Source organism: Bubalus bubalis, chromosome 3, assembly GCF_019923935.1.
Source record: "Bubalus bubalis isolate 160015118507 breed Murrah chromosome 3, NDDB_SH_1, whole genome shotgun sequence".
In the NCBI taxonomy this organism is placed as follows: Eukaryota; Metazoa; Chordata; class Mammalia; order Artiodactyla; family Bovidae; genus Bubalus; species Bubalus bubalis.
Window position 1 is genome coordinate 161,874,826 of NC_059159.1, and position 21,237 is coordinate 161,896,062.

General features: G+C 38.6%; 1 protein-coding gene across 1 annotated transcript in view; it reads right to left on the bottom strand.

Moving 5' to 3' along the window:
* Window positions 1-21,237, bottom strand: part of SVEP1 (sushi, von Willebrand factor type A, EGF and pentraxin domain containing 1) — a 204,599-nt gene that overhangs the window by 164,841 nt on the left and 18,521 nt on the right. Inside the window, exon 2 of the mRNA XM_044940425.2 lies at window positions 3,595-3,850. Within this exon, the coding sequence (XP_044796360.2) occupies window positions 3,595-3,850 (256 nt within the window). The remainder of the gene's footprint in view (window positions 1-3,594; window positions 3,851-21,237) is intronic.

Sequence of the window (21,237 nt, forward strand, 5' to 3'; positions counted from 1 at the left end):
GGGAGGTCATAAAAAAAAGGAATGAGCAGTGGAATGTTACATTCTCTTGTTACGAGGAAAGATATTTTCATTTCCGTCAAATTCCCAATCGCTCCCCACTCCCATCCGAATAGCAAAGTGTGTGATTTGCACAAGCACAGGCTGGGGATTTGGTGCAGCCGGTTAAGCTCTTTCAGTCTGGGACCTCATCCTCAGTTCTCCAGGCCAGGCAGGGTCAGGCAGAAATTGAGTTGTTTCAGCGAGGAGTCTCCAGATGCAGCAGGAAGTTATGCAGTCGGTTCTCCAGGTCAGTCTCCTGGCTTCCCCACCAGCATGAGGTCAGGCAGCAGTAACCAGATTTCTAGAGTCCCTGCTCAAATAAACAAATAAAGCTGCAGCCCTGACTGCTGCCTAAGAGTGTTGATTACGGGCAACTGACTTAAAACACATACCTTTACTTCTATAATTATGTGATTAAAGACTGAAACAATGGCACCACACAAGTTGAATCACAGAACTAGGATCTGGTTTGTCTCTCAATTCTAAATAAATTTTCACATGTAAAAGGTGACCATTACTGATTACTCGAGCCATGCTCTGAAGTGAGCCATGCTGGGAATTCAAGAACCCAGGCAGAGCTGTCCTGTTCTGAAAGTGACTTAACAGGGCAGGGTAAAGTTGATTATGACTTACCAAGAATCGATGGCCTAGAATCAGGCACACAGTAAGTTCTATTTACCCTATGGAAGAGGTTCAAAAGTCCTAGCCTAAATTTCAGTACTAGGTCCATGGTGGTAGGCCCAGATACAGTGATGGGCTCACAGTAGGAACTCAAATGGGTGAGTTTCAGCAACACACATGAACTGCTAATGAATACCCAGAAAAGAGACAGGTGATGGCCTCAGTTATGGAACATCTCTCTCAACGCATTAAGACCCGAACAATAATAGACAGGGACAAAGTAAAAGGAAGATTCCAGCCCTAAGAGAAAGAGACTAGTACAGCCAAGTACCCTATTAAAGCCCCACGCAATAGACTGTGGTGTGGGTATACAACATGGGCACCTAGGAATTACCTCTGAGACACAGGTTGATCTGGAAGTCTAGGGAGCAAGAAAAATGGAGCTGTAAAATTGGTGCACTGGCATTTAGGTCTGGAAGAGATAAGTGAACAACTTGTATATAGGGAAAGCTATTATTCTAGAACCTACGTCCACTGAGAATGGCCACAAACATGGACAGTCTTGAGGCCAAAAGTACACTAAGTTGTTTCAGTCATATCCAACTATTTGCAACCTCGTGGACTATAGCCCTCCTGGCTCCTCTGTCCACAGGATTCTCCAGAAAAGAATACTAGAGTGGGTTGCCATTTCCTTCTCCAGGGGATCTTTCTGACTCAGGGATTGAACTTGTGTCTCTTAAGTCTCTTGTGTTGGCAGGTGGGTTCTTTACCACTAGAGCCACCCTGGGAATCTTAAAAAGTGGATCCATCCAAATTGAAAGTAGTTTCAGCAGACCCCAAAATACAGAGAACTAGTGGTTACCAGTAGGGGGATGGGCAATAGAGGGGTGGTGGAGTGAGAGGCACAAACTATTGGATGTGAATTACGCTACAAGGATGTATTGTACAACATGGGGAATACAGCCAGTATTTTGCAATAACTGTAAATGGAAAGTAACCTTTAACAATTGTATGAAAATAAAAAACTATTAAAAAAAAAAAAAAGGATGCAACTTCAGAGAACATCAAGACAGGGGAAATGAGGTTAATTTCTTTTGCTTTGATCACGTTTTTCAGAAAAAAACAGGATCTTTTATTACAGAATCTGGAAACTCCATCAGAGTAGTACACATTTTAGATACTAGTTTACAGTAATAAAAGTTACGCCTTTCAAAACCCTGTTGCAATATGGTAACCAAAATCCTTTCCTTGAAGACTCTGTCCCATCCAGTTTCTGACTCGCATTAGGGCAGAAGGCCCCCATCCTCCAAGACAGAAGGCTGGTAGGACTGGAAACAAGTCCTCTAAGCTAATAACACTCATAATTTCATAATCCCAGCTACTGCAACAGCCATTCTGTCTTCCCACTCATCATATCACTTTTCCCAGAGAAAAGGACAAACAAAAAAAGTCCCAGGTAGTGAACTTCTGCCATGTGCCAAATATTACATTGGTGAAATTGAAATATTTCATTTAATCCTCTTGACAAAACTATATGGCACATGTTATAATAGCTCCATTTTAAAAGCAGAGAAAACTGAAGGTCACAGATGTTAGCTAAATTGCCTAAAATAATAGCAATAATGGACAGTCATTGACAGCTTAGTATTATAAGCCCTCAGTAAGTTTTCTAGTCACTTTCTATGTATTAATCCATGTATTCCTTGGAACAAACCTATGAAGTAGATAGTCTTCTTCTATCCTATTTCATCAGTAAGAAATCTAAGGAGTACAAAAGCTAAATAATTTGGTCAAAGCCACTCAGTTACTAGTTGACTGACTGGGACTTTTTTTTTGCTATATCCATAGGTAGCCTGAGATGCTGCTCCAAACTCTTCTGTTGGAACTACAGTAGGGCCGACCCATTTATTTTGTGTGTATATTAGTCACTCAGTTGCGTCCAACTCTTTGTGATCCCATGGACTCTATAGCCCCTCAGACTCCTCTATCCATGGAATTCTCCAGGCAAGAATACTGGAGTGGATAGCCATTCCCTTCTCCCAGGGATCTTCCTGACCCAGGGATTGAACCAGGTGTCCTACATTGCAACAGAGTCTTTACCATCTGAGCCACCAGGGAAGCTTATCACTAATTGTGAGGAAATCTTGTGTTGCCATGATTTACCCATCAAACTGAATCTTTTACGTGGATATCTGAAAGATCAAGCCTAATTTGCTCTATGGCTTTGGTCTGAGGCTATATCCTCGATCCCCTACTTCCAATCTACACTTTCTCTTCTGGATCACAGTAACATACATGCCCATACTACACCTGGAAGTTCATCATCTGACTTAAGTCATTCAACTAAACATCACTATAAACAGTGTACAAAGAACTTAATGAATGGATTTACTGATGCTATCCTCTGTTGCTCTCACTGCTCTTCAGTTTACCCATAAGCATATCATATCACTCTTCAAACTGTCAGGTCAATAAATACGTGTTAAGTATTTATTATCCCTCTAATCTTCACGAATATTTCTGGAAACATTCTGGTGAGATTCACGAAGCCTGTCTCTCAATGTTTACTTCATCCTTCCAGATAACTGTAGATGAAATCTAAGTCAAGGTTTCTGACTCCGTGTGTGGCCTTAAAACACACCTCCATTCATTCCCCTGATTCTAATGGTCCTGGGTGGAAGCATATGGATATTTTAGTGAAAATATATCACAGCTGTTAAAAAACAAAACAATACTCCTGTTGCAAGGTCAGAGTGTCATCTCTACGTATGAAGTTCAACACATCTCATAATACACAAGGGGCACATGGCTAGCATGCTCAGCAAAGACCCCATAGGGCTTGGTATTGCCTTCCCTGCGGGGTGGGTTTCAAGCAGTAAGCAAGAAGGAAATCCCATATAAAGGCATGGTGGTATGCCATTAAGCTTCCATTACCTTCATGCAACGCCCGGCGAGCTAAAGCCTCAAATTCTTCAAAACTGTGGAGCAGATAGCAATGTTCCTCCTTTGGGATGGAAGCCATGTCATTCAGCTCTCGAATGTTTCCTTGCCATATGCCAAATGTAAAGATTTCCACTCCAAAATCTCGCAGTGATGCCGCAATGGGTCTTGGATCTCCCCCGTTGGAATATCCATCCGTAATGAGAAATATAACTTTTGTTGAGTTTTCTCTAGAATGACGAAGAATTTGCTGTAATAAAACAGAGAAAGTTAGTATGAGTCTGTATTGTGTGTCCTACTCTGCGCCTCCCTTATTAGGCAACGGAGTGCTTGTGTTGAGCATTAACATTCTAACAGCGTGAGGAATGGAACACTGATCAGTGACGGTAAAACAAACAGGCATAGATAAGTGCCTACAACGGTCTTCTCACAGAACCATAATAAAATTCAAAAGCATTCTGTATCATCATCAGCATCCTCATCATCACTATGATTATTGCCATGCGTGCTAAGTTGCTTCAGTCATGTCCGACTCTGTGTGACCCCATGGACTGTAGCCCTCCAAGCTCCTCAGTCCATGGGGATTCCCTTGACAAGAATACTGGAGTGGATTATCATGTCCTCCTTCAAGGGATCTTCCCAACCCAGGGATCGAAGCCAGGTCTCCCTCACTGAGGGGAGATTCTTTACTCTTTGAGCCACTGTAGAAGTCCATAAAAATTACTTAGCATAGAGCTTGCTAATAAAGAGCAACAAATGTTTATGGAATGAATTTGTATTATCAATTATTGTTAAGCTATTTTTAAATTGATTTTCAGGCTCAAAATTTGGACCAAATCTGAGTCCTATATATCTACTTCCTAGCATATCTAGCTAGCTACCCATTTACCTACCTAGCTGAACTACCTCATGCTCAAACAGTAAAAGCTGGACCAGAAGAAAATTTAGCAGAATACATCTTTTCCAGAGTTAACCATGGCTCACTTGCTTCCTCTATTTGTTTTTCCACTGTTCTTCCAAAATTGGAGAATTGCTTCAACACTTCGTCTTCTTTGGACCACCCAGTATTAGCACAAAAATCAGCTGTTTTTTTCAGTCGTGTCCTATCTTCATGAGAAAATACTACCGCTTCACTCAATTTGTTAGTTGGGCTTTAATGTTTTAGGATAAGTGAGTTACGCTTTATAGTGTTATAAGCTATTTCTTCTCATAGATAAAAAGAAAAAAAACCCAAACCTTTTAAAAAAGGTGTATATTTTATTGCCATTGATGCTTTGAGATCCAATGGTTAGCCTGGTTTATAATTAAACTCACTGATGTTGCTGTTCATTAGAAATGGGTCAGAAAGGTAAAGAAGCACCAGGGGACATTTTCTGGAAAGTCCTTAGAAAGAATTCCATGTTTTTAGGCAGTGATTCAAGAAGAGCAACACTGGAACCTAGGGTTCTGTTAATGTTAAAAGGAGATATTATGATCTTAAAAATAACTTTGCCTCAATTCATTTTAGGGGACAGACTCAGCTATAAGGTCTAGATTCTCAGATTTTAAGATTCATATCTATAGAAAACGTATTTCATTGGTACATAATCAAGAAGTATTCTAATTCAGTAATTGCTGCCAACTTGTTTTAGAGTCTATGAGCAAAAGATAATGCTGTTAAATCTGAATTTATAAACAAACTAAAAATTACTCTGGAAAACATCTGGAAAGCCAGCATTTTGAGAAAAGGTATTCAAACACTTCACTCCACTCCTTCGCCAAAACCAAGTGAAGTATAAACAACAAAGTCCTAATGTACAGCACAGGGAACTATACTCAATATCCTACGATAAAAACAATGGAAAAGAACATGAAAAAAAGAATGTATACATGTGTACAACTGAGTCACTTTGCTGTAGAGCAGAGATTGGCACAACACTGTAAATCAACTATACTTGAATTAAAAAAAAAGTGAAATAAAGAAAAGCAAATAGTGCCGAGGGGCCATACTGAAGACAGGAACTGAGGACAGGTGTGTGTTGCAGGATAACGTGAGATACTAATGGAGACATTAACCAAGGACACATACCAAGGGGCTCAAACGAGAGTCTCAAAATTCTTAGTGCTTCCCCCCCACATTTAGCTTCAAATTTATTGGCATAAACTAATAATAATAAGATCTGTTTACTGTCGACATCAAAATGCTTGGCTCTTAAAGCTTAAAAATCTACCCTCTTGATGAGTGACAGAAGCCGTGGAATGAATACTCGGTACATGAGAGCTAATTCCTCACTCTAGACAAGGAAAGAACCTCTGAATGACTCTCCTCAAAATGAACAGAAGTAACTAATGTTGGTGAGAACGGGGTGAAAAGGGAACACATGGACACTGCTGGTGGGAATGTAAATTGGTGCAACCACTGTGGAAGACAGTATGGAGGTTGTGCAAAAATCTAAAAACAGAACTGCCATATGTCCCAGCAATGCTACTCCTGGGTCTACAGCTGAAGAAAGCAAAAAAAAAAAAAAAAAAAAAAAATTGAAAAGATACATGCACCTCAAAGTTCATAGCGGCATTATTCACAAATGCCAAGATCAGGAAGCAATCTAAGTGTCTGTTAACAGATGAATGGATAAAAAGAAGTGGTATATATACACAATGCAATATTCAGTTGAGTTCAGTTCAGTCGCTCTGTTGTGTCCAACTCTTTGCAACCCCATGAATCACAGCATGCCAGGCCTCCCTGTCCATCACCAACTCCTGGAGTTCACTCAAACTCATGTCCATCGAGTCGGCGATGCCATCCAACCATCTCATCCTCTGTCATCCCCTTCTCCTCCTGCCCCCAATCCCTCCCAGCATCAGACTCTTTTCCAATGAGTCAACTCTTCGCATGAGGTGGCCAAAGTATTGGAGTTTCAGCTTCAGCATCAATCCTTCCAATGAACACCCAGGACTGATCTGCTTTAGGATGGACTAGTTGGATCTCCTTGCAGTCCAAGAGACTCTCAAGAGTCTTCTCCAACACCACAGTTCAAAAGCATCAATTCTTTGGTGCTCAGCTTTCTTCACAGTCCAACTCTCACATCCATACATGACTACTGGAAAAACCATAGCCTTGACTAGACGGACCTTTGTTGGCAAAGTAATATCTCTGCTTTTCAATATAATATCTAGGTTGGTCATAACTTTCCTTCCAAGGAGTAAGCGTCTTTTAATTTCATGGCTGCAATATTACATATCCATAAAAAAGAAAGAAAATTTGACATCTTCCGCAAGATAGATTTGGAGGGCACTAGACTAAGTGAAATGTCAGACAAGAAAGACAAATACTATATGATATTATGTGGAACCTAAAATGTACAACAAACTAGTTAATATAACAAAAAAGAAGAAGACTTACAGATATGGAGGATGAACTAGTGGTTACCAGTGGGGAGACAAAGGGAGGGACAATATAAGGCTAGGGGAGTGGGAAGTACAGACTACTGGGTGTAAGATAGGCTACAAGGATGTATTGTACAACACGGGGGACAAAACCAATATTTTATAATAACTGGAACTGGAATGTAACCTATAAAAGTTGTATAACAAGTAAAAAATAATAAAGAAAAAAAAAACTCCAAGGAGAGAAAGAGAGCTCGAGAACAAGAAATTTTAGATATTGCTGTGAGGTTCTCTGCTCTACACCAATCTCTCCATATCTCCCAACTCAGTCACAGAAGGAGTATGACTGACATCCCTTTATGGGGATGGGTATAGGGATGTATGAGTCCTCATTCCATGTGTTTATTTAGGATAGTGCTAAGTCCCACAGAAGCGCCGCTGGTCACAGTGATATGAGGCAACAGAACGTAACTATGTGGGGTGATCAAGGGAAGAGGACCTGAGCAGTCCTGCAATATTTAGGATGTGTTGGAGAAGACTCTTGAGAGTCCCTTGGACTGCAAGGAGATCCAATCAGTCCATCCTAAAGGAAATCAGTCCTGAAGATTTCCTTGGAAGAACTGATGCTGAAGCTGAAACTCCAGTACTTTGGCCACCTGCTATGAAGAACTGACTCATTAGAAAAGACCCTGATGCAGGGAAGGATTGAAGGCAGGAGGAGAAGGGGATGACAGAGGATGAGATGGTTGGATGGCATCACGTCACATCACGACTCATGACGTGAAATTGAGAAAACTCTGGGAGTTGGTGATGGACAGGGAGGCCTGGTGTGCTGCAGTCCATGGGGTCACAAAGAGTCAGACACCACTGAGCAACTGAATTGAACTGAACTGAGTGGCTGACAGCATGGACCATGGAAGCCATGCCTCTCTCAGACTGCCTGAGAGGAAAAATCCTGGAAGAAATCCTGGAAGCCCTAGGATATGACTGCACCAAGGGTGACAAAGATGAAAAACCCATATGCAGATGACCAACGATGGTCATCGGGACCACTGATGAGAGAACTGAGACAATTCCAGAGGATGGACATGCAGAGAATGTCAGGACTGAGGGGTGGACAACTCCTCCCATGCTGCCACTTTGCAGAAGCTCCAAAGCTTAGATTCAACTAGAGAGTGAAAGGGAAGAGGAAAACCTTCCTGAATGTGGCTCAGTTTCCAACAGTGAAGTGCTTGAGAAATGTCTGATTTAAGTTTGTTTGAAGTTTTCTGTCATCGGGTGAAGTTTCAAAATAGAAATGACAGTTGGTATTTAAAAAAAAAAAGACTTGAAAAAGATCTTAATTGGTGGATAGGAAAATGTTTTCTTTTTTAATAAACACAGTTTCTCTTCCTGATGTAAACTTGTGATATCTTAGAAAATAGATAGGACAAACTCTTCTAGAACTCTACCATCCACACCTTATTTAGAGGAAGAGACAAAGACTAGCGATGAAGGGCAGGGGGAGGGAGAGAAGGAGGTCACTTGATTCAACCTCCTTGCAGCCCAGCTTAAATGTATTCAGAGGTGACAAAGGCGAGGACAACTTCAGACAAAAGCCTAGTCTTGTCCCCAAATGTAACTTCCTTGAAGGCAGGCATTTTTGTCTACTTTTCAATTCCTTAATTCCCAATGTCTAGCACAGTGCTTGGCAAATAGTACACACTCAGTGAATCAGATCAGATCAGATTAGATCAGTCGCTCAGTCGTGTCCAACTCTTTGCGACCCCATGAATCGCAGCCCGCCAGGCCTCCCTGTCCATCACCAATTCCCGGAGTTCACTCAGACTCACGTCCATCGAGTCAGTGATGCCATCCAGCCATCTCATCCTCTGTCGTCCCCTTCTCCTCTTGCCCCCAATCCCTCCCAGCATCAGAGTCTTTTCCAATGAGTCAACTCTTTGCATGAGATGGCCAAAATACTGGAGTTTCAGCTTTAGCATCATTCCTTCCAAAGAAATCCCAGGGCTGATCTCCTTCAGAATGGACTGGTTGGCTCTCCTTGCAGTCCAAGGGACTCTCAAGAGTCTTCTCCAACACCCCCACAGTTCAAAAGGATCAATTCTTCAGTGCTCAGCCTTCTTCACAGTCCAACTCTCACATCCATACATGACCATAGGAAAAACCATAGCCTTGACTAGACGGACCTTTGTTGGCAAAGTAATATCTCTGCTTTTGAATATGCTATCTAGGTTGGTCATAACTTTCCTTCCAAGGAGTAAGCATCTTTTAATTTCATGGCTGCAGTCACCATCTGCGGTGATTTTGAAGCCCAGAAGAATAAAGTCTGAGACTGTTTCCCCATCTATTTCCCATGAAGTGATGGGACTGGATGCCATGATCTTTGTTTTCTGAATGTTGAGCTTTAAGCCAACTTTTTCACTCTCCTCTTTCACTTTCATCAAGAGGCTTTTGAGTTCCTCTTCACTTTCTGCCATAAGGGTGGTGTCATCTGCATATCTGAGGTTATTGATATTTCTCCCGGCAATCTTGATTCCAGCTTGTATTTCTTCCAGTCCAGCGTTTCTCATGATGTACTCTGCATATAAGTTAAATAAGCAGGGTGATAATATACAGCCTTGATGAACTCCTTTTCCTATTTGGAACCAGTCTGTTGTTCCATGTCCAGTTCTAACTGTTGCTTCCTGACCTGCATACAAATTTCTCAAGAGGCAGATCAGTTGGTCTGGTATTCCCATCTCTTGAAGAATTTTCCACAGTTTATTGTGATCCACACAGTCAAAGGCTTTGGCATAGTCAATAAAGCAGAAATAGATTTTTTTTGGAACTCTCTTGCTTTTTCAATGATCCAGCGGATGTTGGCAATTTGATCTCTGGTTCCTCTGCCTTTTCTAAAACCAGCTTGAACATCAGGAAGTTCATGGTTCACATATTGCTGAAGCCTGGCTTGGAGAATTTTGAGCATTACTTTACTAGCGTGTGATTGAGTGCAATTGTGCGGTAGTTTGAGCATTCTTTGGCATTGCCTTTCTTTGGGATTGGAATGAAAACTGACCTTTTCCAGTCCTGTGGCCACTGCTGAGTTTTCCAAATTTGCTGGCATATTGAGTGCAGCACTTTCACAGCACCATCTTTCAGGATTTGGAATAGCTCCACTCAGTGAACAGCAGTCAATAAACAGCAGCCCATAGTACAGCCAGCGCTCAGTCCAAAAGCCTTGGTGTCATCTTACCTGTTGTCTCTTCTTGTATACTGCTTCAGAAAGCTTCCCCTCCCTAAAATATTCTCATATTCTTTTATCTAATACTTCTGTTTTTCTTTAAAAAATTATTAAATCCATACACTTTTCTTTGATGTGAAGTAGATACTCCCTTTATTTTTATCCAACTTCATAAGCCACTTTCCTCAAATCATTTACTGACTGACCTGTTATTTTCCTGGCTAGAGCCTCTTTTATTCTGTTTTACTGACTTCTTTGCCTACTCTTGGTCAATACCACATAGTTTTGGTTACCATACCTTCATAGTATTTTTTTCATATCTGGTGAGGGAAGTCTAACATCCTTTTGTTTTTGCTTTTAAAAAGCTTGCAGTCAACCTTGAAAATTCTCTTCTCCAATACAGCTTGAGACTCAGTTTATCAAATTCTTCAAAGACACAGAGGTCAAAAAGCAAAAAGACAGAATCAAGGGCCAGCCTCACAAGAAATGACCATCCTTAGAACCCTGACCACTTACCACTGAGAGGAACCAAGAATTCTTGAACAAATGATTAATTCAGGTCAAGAAATATACAACATGAGCTTGGAATATTCTGTCATGACAGAAAGCAAAGAAGCACTTAAACGCTATAAAGACACAACAAAGTGAATCAGAAGCCAGTCTGAAGAAAGTTCCTTCTATCCTTCCGGCCAAAGAAGTGTATCAGTAAAAATAATAATTGGAGTTGAATTTAAATATATCAAGTATGATACATATATATATATATATATATGTGTGTGTGTGTGTGTGTGTGTGTACTCAATGTGTGTGTACTTACAATGGCAACCCACTCCAGTGTTCTTGCCTGGAGAATCCCAGGGATGGGGGAGCCTGGTGGGCTGCCATCTATGGGGTCACACAGAGTCAGACACGACTGAAGCGACTTAGCAGCAGCAGCACACAACTCAAGCAAAAAGTCTTCTCAATATAAATAATAACTGAAATAAACTGAAACACACACACATTTTCTAGTTCCGTGTCACCTCTTGGAAAAAATCCACTTATCTGTTTTGGATGGCATGAAGTGAGACATTATTGTGTGTCTTTAAAGTTATACATATATTTCAAAGGGTAACCCCTAGCTCTAGTACGTCAAGATGCGGGCAAGTTGTGTTTACACCACCCTTGCCCTTGCACTTAAAGTGATAAAGTCTTTCTGAGTTGTTCCACTTGGAAATCATAACCTAACCTCTATGGACATCCCCTAAAAGCTTTTGCTTATCTCCTCTCTCCCTTCTATAAGGCTGTGGCAATGAATGGTAAGCAAGACGCTGAAAAAGTGACAATGGCGAGGAGAAGAGGAAAAAATGTAAACTTTTTTTTTTGTATGATATTCTTGACAGTGCCTGGCACAGAGTATATGCTCATAAATATATATCCAGTGAATGAATGAATGAATAAGTGAAGCAGATTAACTAGAGGATTTTCTGGAAAGAGTTACTTGAGTAGATTGGTCTTAACTGAGCAGTGGGAATATACAGCATGTGTGTGTGTATGTGTGTGTGCTGTATGTTGTATAGGTTTGCACAAAAAAGATAAAGCTTTCTTTGTGTGCTGTTATCATCCTTCTGACACAAATACCATCTTGCAATATTAATCTTAACTCCTGTCAATAACATTCCTTAATATCCAGGTTAGGATTTGCAGAGATTTCTGGCTGTACTACTTATTACGTATAAAATTCTTTAAGCTGTGATTCTATTTTTCTTTTCTTGCACAGAACTGCTGTTACGGGAACCATTATATCTGTTGGCAAGACAATATATTAAGCTTAAAATAGTAAGAAGAATAGCAGGCCTAGAAGTCCAAGTAAAGAATTACACAAGATCTGGGTTTGGAATGTACTTTAACCATCGAGGTGGGGGAGTGGATGATTTACTGAAAATAATTTACCCCTCCCCCAATCTCTGGGCTTCATCATACTTGAATAAGAACATAATTCAATAAAAACATTTTTTCATCCCACAGATTTAAGAAGTAAATAGATCTGTGGTAATGTTGGTGGAATGTGGTAGAGGACCAACTCTTGATTCTCCTCTTAGTGTTCCTGAAATAGTTTACATCATCTGCAATCCTTTGAAAAGCATTTAAGAAATGGAATTTTTTGTCCAGAATATTGAATGAGGCAAACCCTTTGTAGCCAACAAGAAACTCAATGTGAACTTTGTATAGCGAAAGGTTATCACCATCTGTATTGTATCAAGCTCTGATTAGTTTGTATAAATATCTGGCAGGGAAGTAAGCTTCCCTTGTCCAGTAAGAGTCATTAGAATGATAAAAATGCAGGGTTGTGTAACGCTGTTCTAACACCCGAGATCCATCACCATTACACAAGATTGCAACCCCTCTCCCCACACCCTCCAAGTTAGACCATAAGAGAACTGCTTTGAAAAATGATCTTGAAAGAAAAACAGAGGCTACAACAATGCTGACTTGGGTACAATATTTGCCCTTGGGCTCCATTAATTAAACCACATGTAGATATAACACCAACCTCAGTACAACCTGAGCTGCAATTACTCACTGTGGCCAACCTTGACTGAAGACAGCAACTGGAGAAACTCATAAGCCATCTTTTAATAAAAATTTGATTCTGTGAATCGATACCTATTATGATTCTATCAAAGCCACTTTCCTCCAGGGAGCAGAAAATTAGTAAATTATGCCAGTATTTCAACTTGTTTTCCATGTATGTTTTTTTCCATGTTAGGAAACATTAAGTACAAACAAGACACCCTAGGGATTGTAAATTGGTACAGCCACTATGGAAAACAGCAAAGAGGTTCCTCAAAAAAATAAATTTGAGTTGCCATGTGATTCAGGAATCCTACTGGGCACCTCCCCAGACAAAACTGTAATTCAAAAAGATATGTGCATGCCTATTTTCATAGCAGTACTATTCACCATAGCCAAAACATGGAAACATCCTATATGTTCATCAGATGAATGGACAAGGAAGATGTGGTGTGTACACACACACACACACACACACACACACACACACACACACACACTGGAATACTACTCATCCATAAAAAGAACAAAACAATGTCATTTGCAGCAATATGAATGGATTTGGAGACTACCATTCTAAGTGAGGTCAGAAAGATAAAGACAAATACCATATGATATCACTTATATGTAGAATCTAAAATACGACACAAGTGAACCTATCTATGAAACAAAAACAGACTCATAGATAACAAGCTGTGGATGCCAAGGGGTTGGGGGTGAGGGAGAGATGGATTGGGAGTTTGGGGTTAGCAGATGCAAACCAGAAATATATATAGAATGGATAAACAACAAAGTCCTGCTAGAGAGCATAGAGAATTACATTCAATATCCTGTGATAAACCAAAATGAAAAAGAATTTTTAAAAGAATACACACACTTATACATATATTTGTATAACTGAATCCCTTTGCTGTACAGAAGAAATTAACACAACATTGTAAATCAACTATACTTCAATTTTTAAAAAATACCATAAGCTATTTATACTACTTTCCTCATCCTTCAAATTGCAAAATTTCAGCAAGTTTCATCTGTTATTTAGTTAACATTTTTAATTTGAATACTCAAATATTCTTCAGTTCAAGGAACGTTTATTGCTTTACATTGATGAATAGTATATCTGGGGAAAAAAGTTATTCATCTGTTCTTTCATCATTTTTCTGGACACATTCTATTATTTTTATCTCATCCTACTTCCTTCTGAATTTGGTGGAAATGTCTCAAGCTTTTCTTTCATATCACTGGTTTTCTGCAGTGTTGCTTCTCTTCTACTTCCAATTAAAAAAGAATCCCAGATCAACAGATATCATACTAAGCGAAGTAAGGAGATAAAGACAAATATCATAACATCACTTATATGTGGCATCTAAAAACATGATGCAAGTGAACTTGTTTACGAAATAGAAATCTATTTACAAACATAGAAAATAAACTTATGGCTACCAAAGGGGAGGGGGTGGATAGATTAGGAGTTTGGGATTGACATATACACACTACTGTATATAAAATAAACAGGACCTACTGTATAGCACAGGGAACTATATTCAATAACTTGTAATAACCTATAGTGGGAAGTAATCTGAAAAATCAGATAAATATAATGGAATCACTTTGCTGTACACCAGAAATTAATACAACATTGTAAATTAATTATACTTCAACTAAAAAAAACTCCTTAAAAATCACCTAAAAACTGGCACTTTAAAAAAAGAATTCTAGCATTGCATTTATTTTTCTTGTTACAATGTTTCTTTGTTTCATATAGTTTTCTCTTGATTCCTTTTAGCTTCTCAGGCAGTTTTTCTTTCTTTTCTCCCCTTTGTTTATCTCATTTCTCATCACCATTTCAGTGTTTTATTTACATATGGTAAGTACATATAACAAATGCTTTCGAGGATTTAGTTCTGTTTTTCATAGTGAATTCCTGAACTTTATCTGTATGTTATACTCTATTTTTATTTTACTTACCAAAAAAATTCAAAGAAACTAGATAGGAGTTTTTTGTCCTTTTCCTCATCCATGAGTGAAGAGGTATATCAAGTCAAAGTGTTTGCAGCAAATGATCAAGTGGGTAAAATCAGTGTTGGAATACATGGCTATAACATTTGCTATTATTGGTATTATTATTGATAAAACAAATTGAAGTGATTAGTGAAGAAAGAAAGAAGAAAGTGTCAGTCGCTCAGTCGTGTCTGACTCTTTGGGACACCATGGACTGTAGCCCACCAGGCTCCTCTTGTCCATGGGATTTCCCAGGCAAGAATACTGGAGTGGGTTGCCATTGAGGGTTAAAAATAAACCACACACTGTGCCTAGAAACAGAGGGTCTAGATCAGCACTGTCCAATAGAACTTTCTGTGATAACTGACATGCTACCTTTGCTGTTCAATAAAGTAGCCTCCAGGCACATGTGGCTACTGAACACTTGAAAGCAAGCAACTGCAACTAAGGAACCAGATTCATAATTTTATGCATCATATGAATTTTATGATTCATATATTTAATTTTAATTAGTATAAATTTAAATAGCCACATCTAGCTAGTGTCCACAATGCTGGACCATGTAGGTCAAGCCTAGATACAGACTCATCCCCGGAGGGAAAAACACAGAAAGTCTAAGTAGGCTCATAAAAATATTCTGTCAACTCAAGACCTGCAAAATCAATTTGAAGATTCAGATGAATACAAAATTTAATACTGAAATAAGAAGAAAGTAAAAAAAAAAAAAAAAGAGGAAAGTAACATGATGGAACAGCACTTCTCTCTGTAGGATTTAGAAAGCCTTAGCATCCTGAAAACAGGAACTGAAAGTCATAGAAAGGGAGCAGGCTAAGAGGAAAACAGAAATATGCAGGAGAAGAAGGATCTGAAAAGAAAGGAAAGCCAGGAAAGCAAAAAGGCAATGAAAGACAGAAATCCACCTTGGTGGTAGTGAGACAAAATGTCAAAAACCCAAACTAATAAAGTTTAGTACAAATTTTAGAGTAAAAACCTGCTGATTAGTCTCACCTAAGAACACAGATGCTCAATTCCAAATAAACACTTCCAAACTGAATACAAATAATATTCAAAACAGAGAAAGACAAATACCATGTGATATCACTTATATATAGAATCTAAAATATGACACAAGTGAACCTATCTATGAAACGGAAATAGACTCACAGACAGAGAAAACAAACTTGTGGTTACCAAAGGGGAAAGGTGGGGAGGAATAAATTAGGAGTTTGGGGCTAGCAGATACAAACTACTATATATAAAATAGATAAACAACAAGGTCCTACTGTATAGCACAGGGGAATATATTTAATATCTTGCAATCACCTATAATGGAAAAGAATCTTAAAAAGTATAAAGAAAAAATATATATGTATAACTGACACTGACTGTGTGGATCACAACTTGTGGAAAATTCTTAAAGAGATGGGAGTACCAGACCACCTTACCTGTCTCCTGAGAAACCTGTATGTGGGTCAAGAAGCAACACTTAGAACCTTATACAGAATGACTGACTGGTTCCAAACTGGTAAAGGAGTATGACAGGCTGTATACTGTCATCCTGTTTATTTAACTTATATAGAGAGTACATCATGTGAAATGCCAGGCTGAATGAATCACAAGCTGGAATCAAGATTGCTGAGAGAAATATCAATAACCTCAGATACACAGATGATACCACTTTAATTTCAGAAAGTGAAGAGGAACTAAAGAGCCTCTTGATGAAGGTGAAACAGGAGAGTAAAAAAACTGGCATAAAACTCAACATTCAAAAAATGAAGTTCATGGCATCCTACCCATCACTTCATGGCAAATAGGTGGGAAAAAAAGTGGAAACAGTGACAGATTTATTTTCTTGGGCTCCAAAATCACTGCGGACGGTGACTGCAGCCATGAAATTAAAAGACACTTGCTCCTTGGAAGAAAAGCTATAACAAACCTGTACGAGACAGCAAAAGAGACATTGATGTATAGATCAGTCTTATGGACTCTGTGGGAGAGGGAGAGGGTGGGGAGATTTGGGAGAATGGCATTTAAACATGTATAATGTCAAGTATGAAACGAGTTGCCAGTCCAGGTTTGATGCACGATACTGGATGCTTGGGGCTGGTGCACTGGGATGACCCGGAGGGAGGGTATGGGGTGGGAGGAGGGAGGAGGGTTCAGGATGGGGAACACAGGTATACCTGTGGCGAATTCATTTTGATATTTAGCAAAACTAATATAATATTGTAAAGTTTAAAAATAAAATAAAATTAAAAAAAAAAAAAGCAAAGACATCACTTTACCAACAAAGGTCTGTATAGTCAAAGCTATGGTTTTTCCAGTTGTCACATATGGGTGAGAGAGTTGGACCATAAAGAAGACTAAGCGCTGAAGCATTGATCCTTTTGAATTGTGGTGCTGGAGAAGACTCTTGAGAGTCCCTTGGACTGCAAGGAGATCAAACCAGTCAATCCTTAAGGAAATCAATCCTGAATATTCAGTGGAAGGACTGATGCTGAAGCTGAAACCCCAATACCTTGGCCACATGATGCGAAGAACTGACTCATTGGAAAAGACCCTGATGTTGGGAAAGATTGAAGGCGGGAGAAGGGGACAACAGAGGATGAGATGGTTGGATGGCATCACCAACTCAATGGACGAATCTGAGCAAACTCCGGGAGATGGTGATGAACAGGGAGGCTTGGAGTACTGCAGTCCATGTGGTCATCAAGAGTCGGATGTGACTTAGTGACTGAACAGCAACAACATAACTCAATCACTTTGCTGTATATCTGAAACACTGTAAATTAAATATAATTCAATAAAAATAAAAATAAAGTTAATCTACATAAAAAATACGATTCAAAAAATCTTTGTCCTTTATTCGATAAGGCTCATTTCTCAAATGCAAAAGTAGACTAAAATTAAGTCTTTTGCTATTATGCAACACGATAATTGTGCCAATTAAAAGAAAATAATAATCTAAGGCACTAAAAAGGCATTCAATAAAATTTTCCGCTTTTTTATGAATAAAAATTAGAAATAAAAAGATAACTCAGTAATATGATAGAGTATTGATCTCAAAGAAACACTGTAAGTCATGCTCAGCTGTGAAAACCCAGCATATTTCCCAATTAAATAAGGAGCAAATCAGTAATTCTAATCGTTTTCACTCTTATTTAAAATCTTTTTGAAATTTCTAGCCAAAGCAATAAGACAAAACCATAATTAGCACTGCATTTCTTAAAGTTTCTGCTCTGTATCAAAAAATCAAAATTAGAAAGCAAGGGAAAAACTAGACAATATATTCATCAAATCAAGCTTATCAAATAGAGCATTAAGGCCTTTAAAATAGAAGAGAAAACTTCTCTATATCTCTAAACAAAAAGATTTTGAAAAATAACTAAAACAAAAGGTTTTTTTTTAAACAAAATAAAGACCCCAAATAATGAATTATATTTGTCAGAAAATGTGAAAAACATTATACTAACAACCAAAATAAAGTTCAATAATAGAAACACTATTTTTTCACTTCTCTAATGGTCAAAGATTTTTTTAAGTTAAAAGTTGTAAAATATGTGGGAAACAGTACTTCTATTGAGAATGCCACCTGAACTGGTAATATCTGGGAGTACAGCATGACTAAGTGACCATAGCTGCAAAAATGTCATGTGATTTGAACTACAATTATACATCTAAGAATATCTTAAGGAAATAACCATGGAAACTCATAAAAAGTGATCAACAGGATGAATATCTGAGAATAACTTGAAAAACAGAAAATACAAACAACATGAAATTTCAACCAAAGATTACTGGTTTATAAATTACAGGGCAATCATGACATATCCTTATACTAATATTGTTGAATAATATTAAATGAAAAAGTAGCTAACCAAAAATAATGGTTTTATTACATTAGTGTGCATGTGTGTGTAAAGGTAATACATGTATGTACACATATGTATGAGAATGACTAACAGCATGTACATCAAAATGTTAACTCTCTTGGTAGTATATTTACGGGGTTTCATTCACCTCTATTTTTTACTTTTGTATCATTTCCAAAATTTATCTTTCTTTTTTTCTCTATTCTTCCCCTAGGGAATGTCATGTGAACTCAGAATTTTGAGTCTCACCTATAGACTAATGACTCCTAAATCAATTCAAATAAACTCATACTTCTAATGTGAAGCTCGAGTGGCCCAGTGGACACCTCTGCCTGAAGATGGCATATGTCCCTCAAACTCAATATATCCTCTCATGAACAAATAATGGTTCCCTCCTCTTGTATTTTATAAATCTGCAACCTTGGAGTAATCTGTGATGCCTTCTTTGTGATCCATCACTTATTGTAACCCATCCAGACCTATTTATCTCTGTATCATCTACCTGCCTCATGATCCTAGGGTCCCCCGCTTGGTGTAGGTACCAGATATTGGTTTTTTTTGGATCCATTGTCTGACCTGCCATCCAACTTCTTCATCTGAAATACTGAACCAATCATGTTTTAAAATTCCATGATTTTTCCCTCCATCTACAAAATAAAGTCAAAATTTCTTTACAAATCTTTTTATCACCTAGTCTTAAATAACATTCCCAGTCATATTCCAGACCTCATCCCTATCTTTTACTTTCCCAACCTACCTCTTACACCATACTCTTGCTACATCATTCTATTAAGTTTTAATTAAGACATATCATGTTTTCCTTCTGTTTGTTCTATCTGGAAATAAACAACTCTTTCTTATCTCCCACTATGAATATCTCCACTTGTACCAGCTCTTTGGAAGCCAGATCAAAGTTCATCTCCTCAGTGAAACTTTCCCAAACATTAAACCCACCTCAGTGTCCTCCACTACCTTCCATTACACCAACCCCATCATAATTACAGTTAACACATTTGTTGTTCAGTTGCTCAGTCATGTCCAACACTTTGTGACCCCATGGACTGCAGCAGGCCAGGCTTCCTTGTCCTTCACCATCTCCCGGAGCTTGCTCAAACTCATGTCTACTGAGTCAGTGATGCCATCCAACCATCTTGTACTGTCATACCCTTCTTCTCCTGCCTTCAATCCTTCCCAGCATCAGGGTCTTTTCTAATGAGTCACATACATCTGGCCATATCCCAAGCTAGCAAGATACTCTACTGCAAGGCTGACTCATATTTTCACTCTACTGAAGATCAAAAAATAACTATGAAATAAGTGGATGAAACAATAAACAAGCAGATGTCTTAATTTTCACTAGCTATACGTCCAACATGCAAAATAAGCTAATAAATTAAAGGCCAAAATTTTTGGTACAGTAATTTTGCTATGCAATTGTGAAATGAAAAAATCTTACGAATGTTATAGTTTAAACTTAATCCACCAAACCTATATTGAGCCTCTACTATAAACCAAGCACTGTGCTACAGATTTTTAATCATTCTATTTGATGATACAACAGAACCACTCACTAAAAACAAACAAGCCAAAAATAAAGCAATGACAAAAGCACAAGCCGAAAGATTATTCTGCAGTAACTGAGCTTTCCTATTCATAATTTAATATAAAATCAATCATATACAGTAAGTCTTATTTACTCAGGCTTTCTAGGCTGAAAAAAAAATGTTGGCTTGAGTAAGATTTAGGCTATTTTTTTATAAGTCTAGCTAAATCAGCAGAGAAGGCAATGGCCACCCACTCCAGTATTCTTGCCTGGAAAATCCCATGGACGGAGGAGCCTGGTAGGCTGCAGTCCATGAGGTCGCTAAGAGTCAGACACAACTGAGCGACTTCACTTTCACTTTTCACTTTCATGCACTGGAGAAGGAAATGGCAACCCACTCCAGGGTTCTTGCCTAGTGAATCCCTGGGACGGGGGAGCCTGGTGGGCTGCCGTCGATGGGGTCTCACAGAGTTGGACACGACTGAAGCGACTTAGCAGCAGCAGCAGCCAAATCAGAAATGACCCCGAGGGTCAAAGAAGAACTTAATCTCAGATTCATGGTCACAGAGTTTTTCCACCCACATACATGCTTTAGTTATTAAACACAGACACAAAACATTCTAAAGTGGACCCACTGGGACAGTATATCAAATTGAGAAATGGTGTGCACGGGAGTTGATGAGTAGTAGACTTAATCCAGACTGTAAAAAAAATCAACAGAAGAAACACGCAAAAGATCAAACAATCTTTCAGTAATGCCAAATTCCACCATCCGTTCTAAAAACATGCCGGGAATAAAGAAAATGTGGATAGCAAAAAGTGTACTTATCAGAATCCAAATGACAGCAAAAGAGGGCTAAATGACATGTCACTCAAACTGCTAATTTACTACAAAATAATAAGATAAAAATTCAAATTTATGATTAACATTGTTATCAATCAACTTATAAAGTGATTTCAGCTGACATGTTAAATGTCCATACAGTATAACTGAGTAGCTGTTAGCCCATAAAGTCAGAGATATTAGGGAGTCTATTCTTTTGCTCACATCAAGTGGTCAGAGCAGAAAGCAACCTCGAATG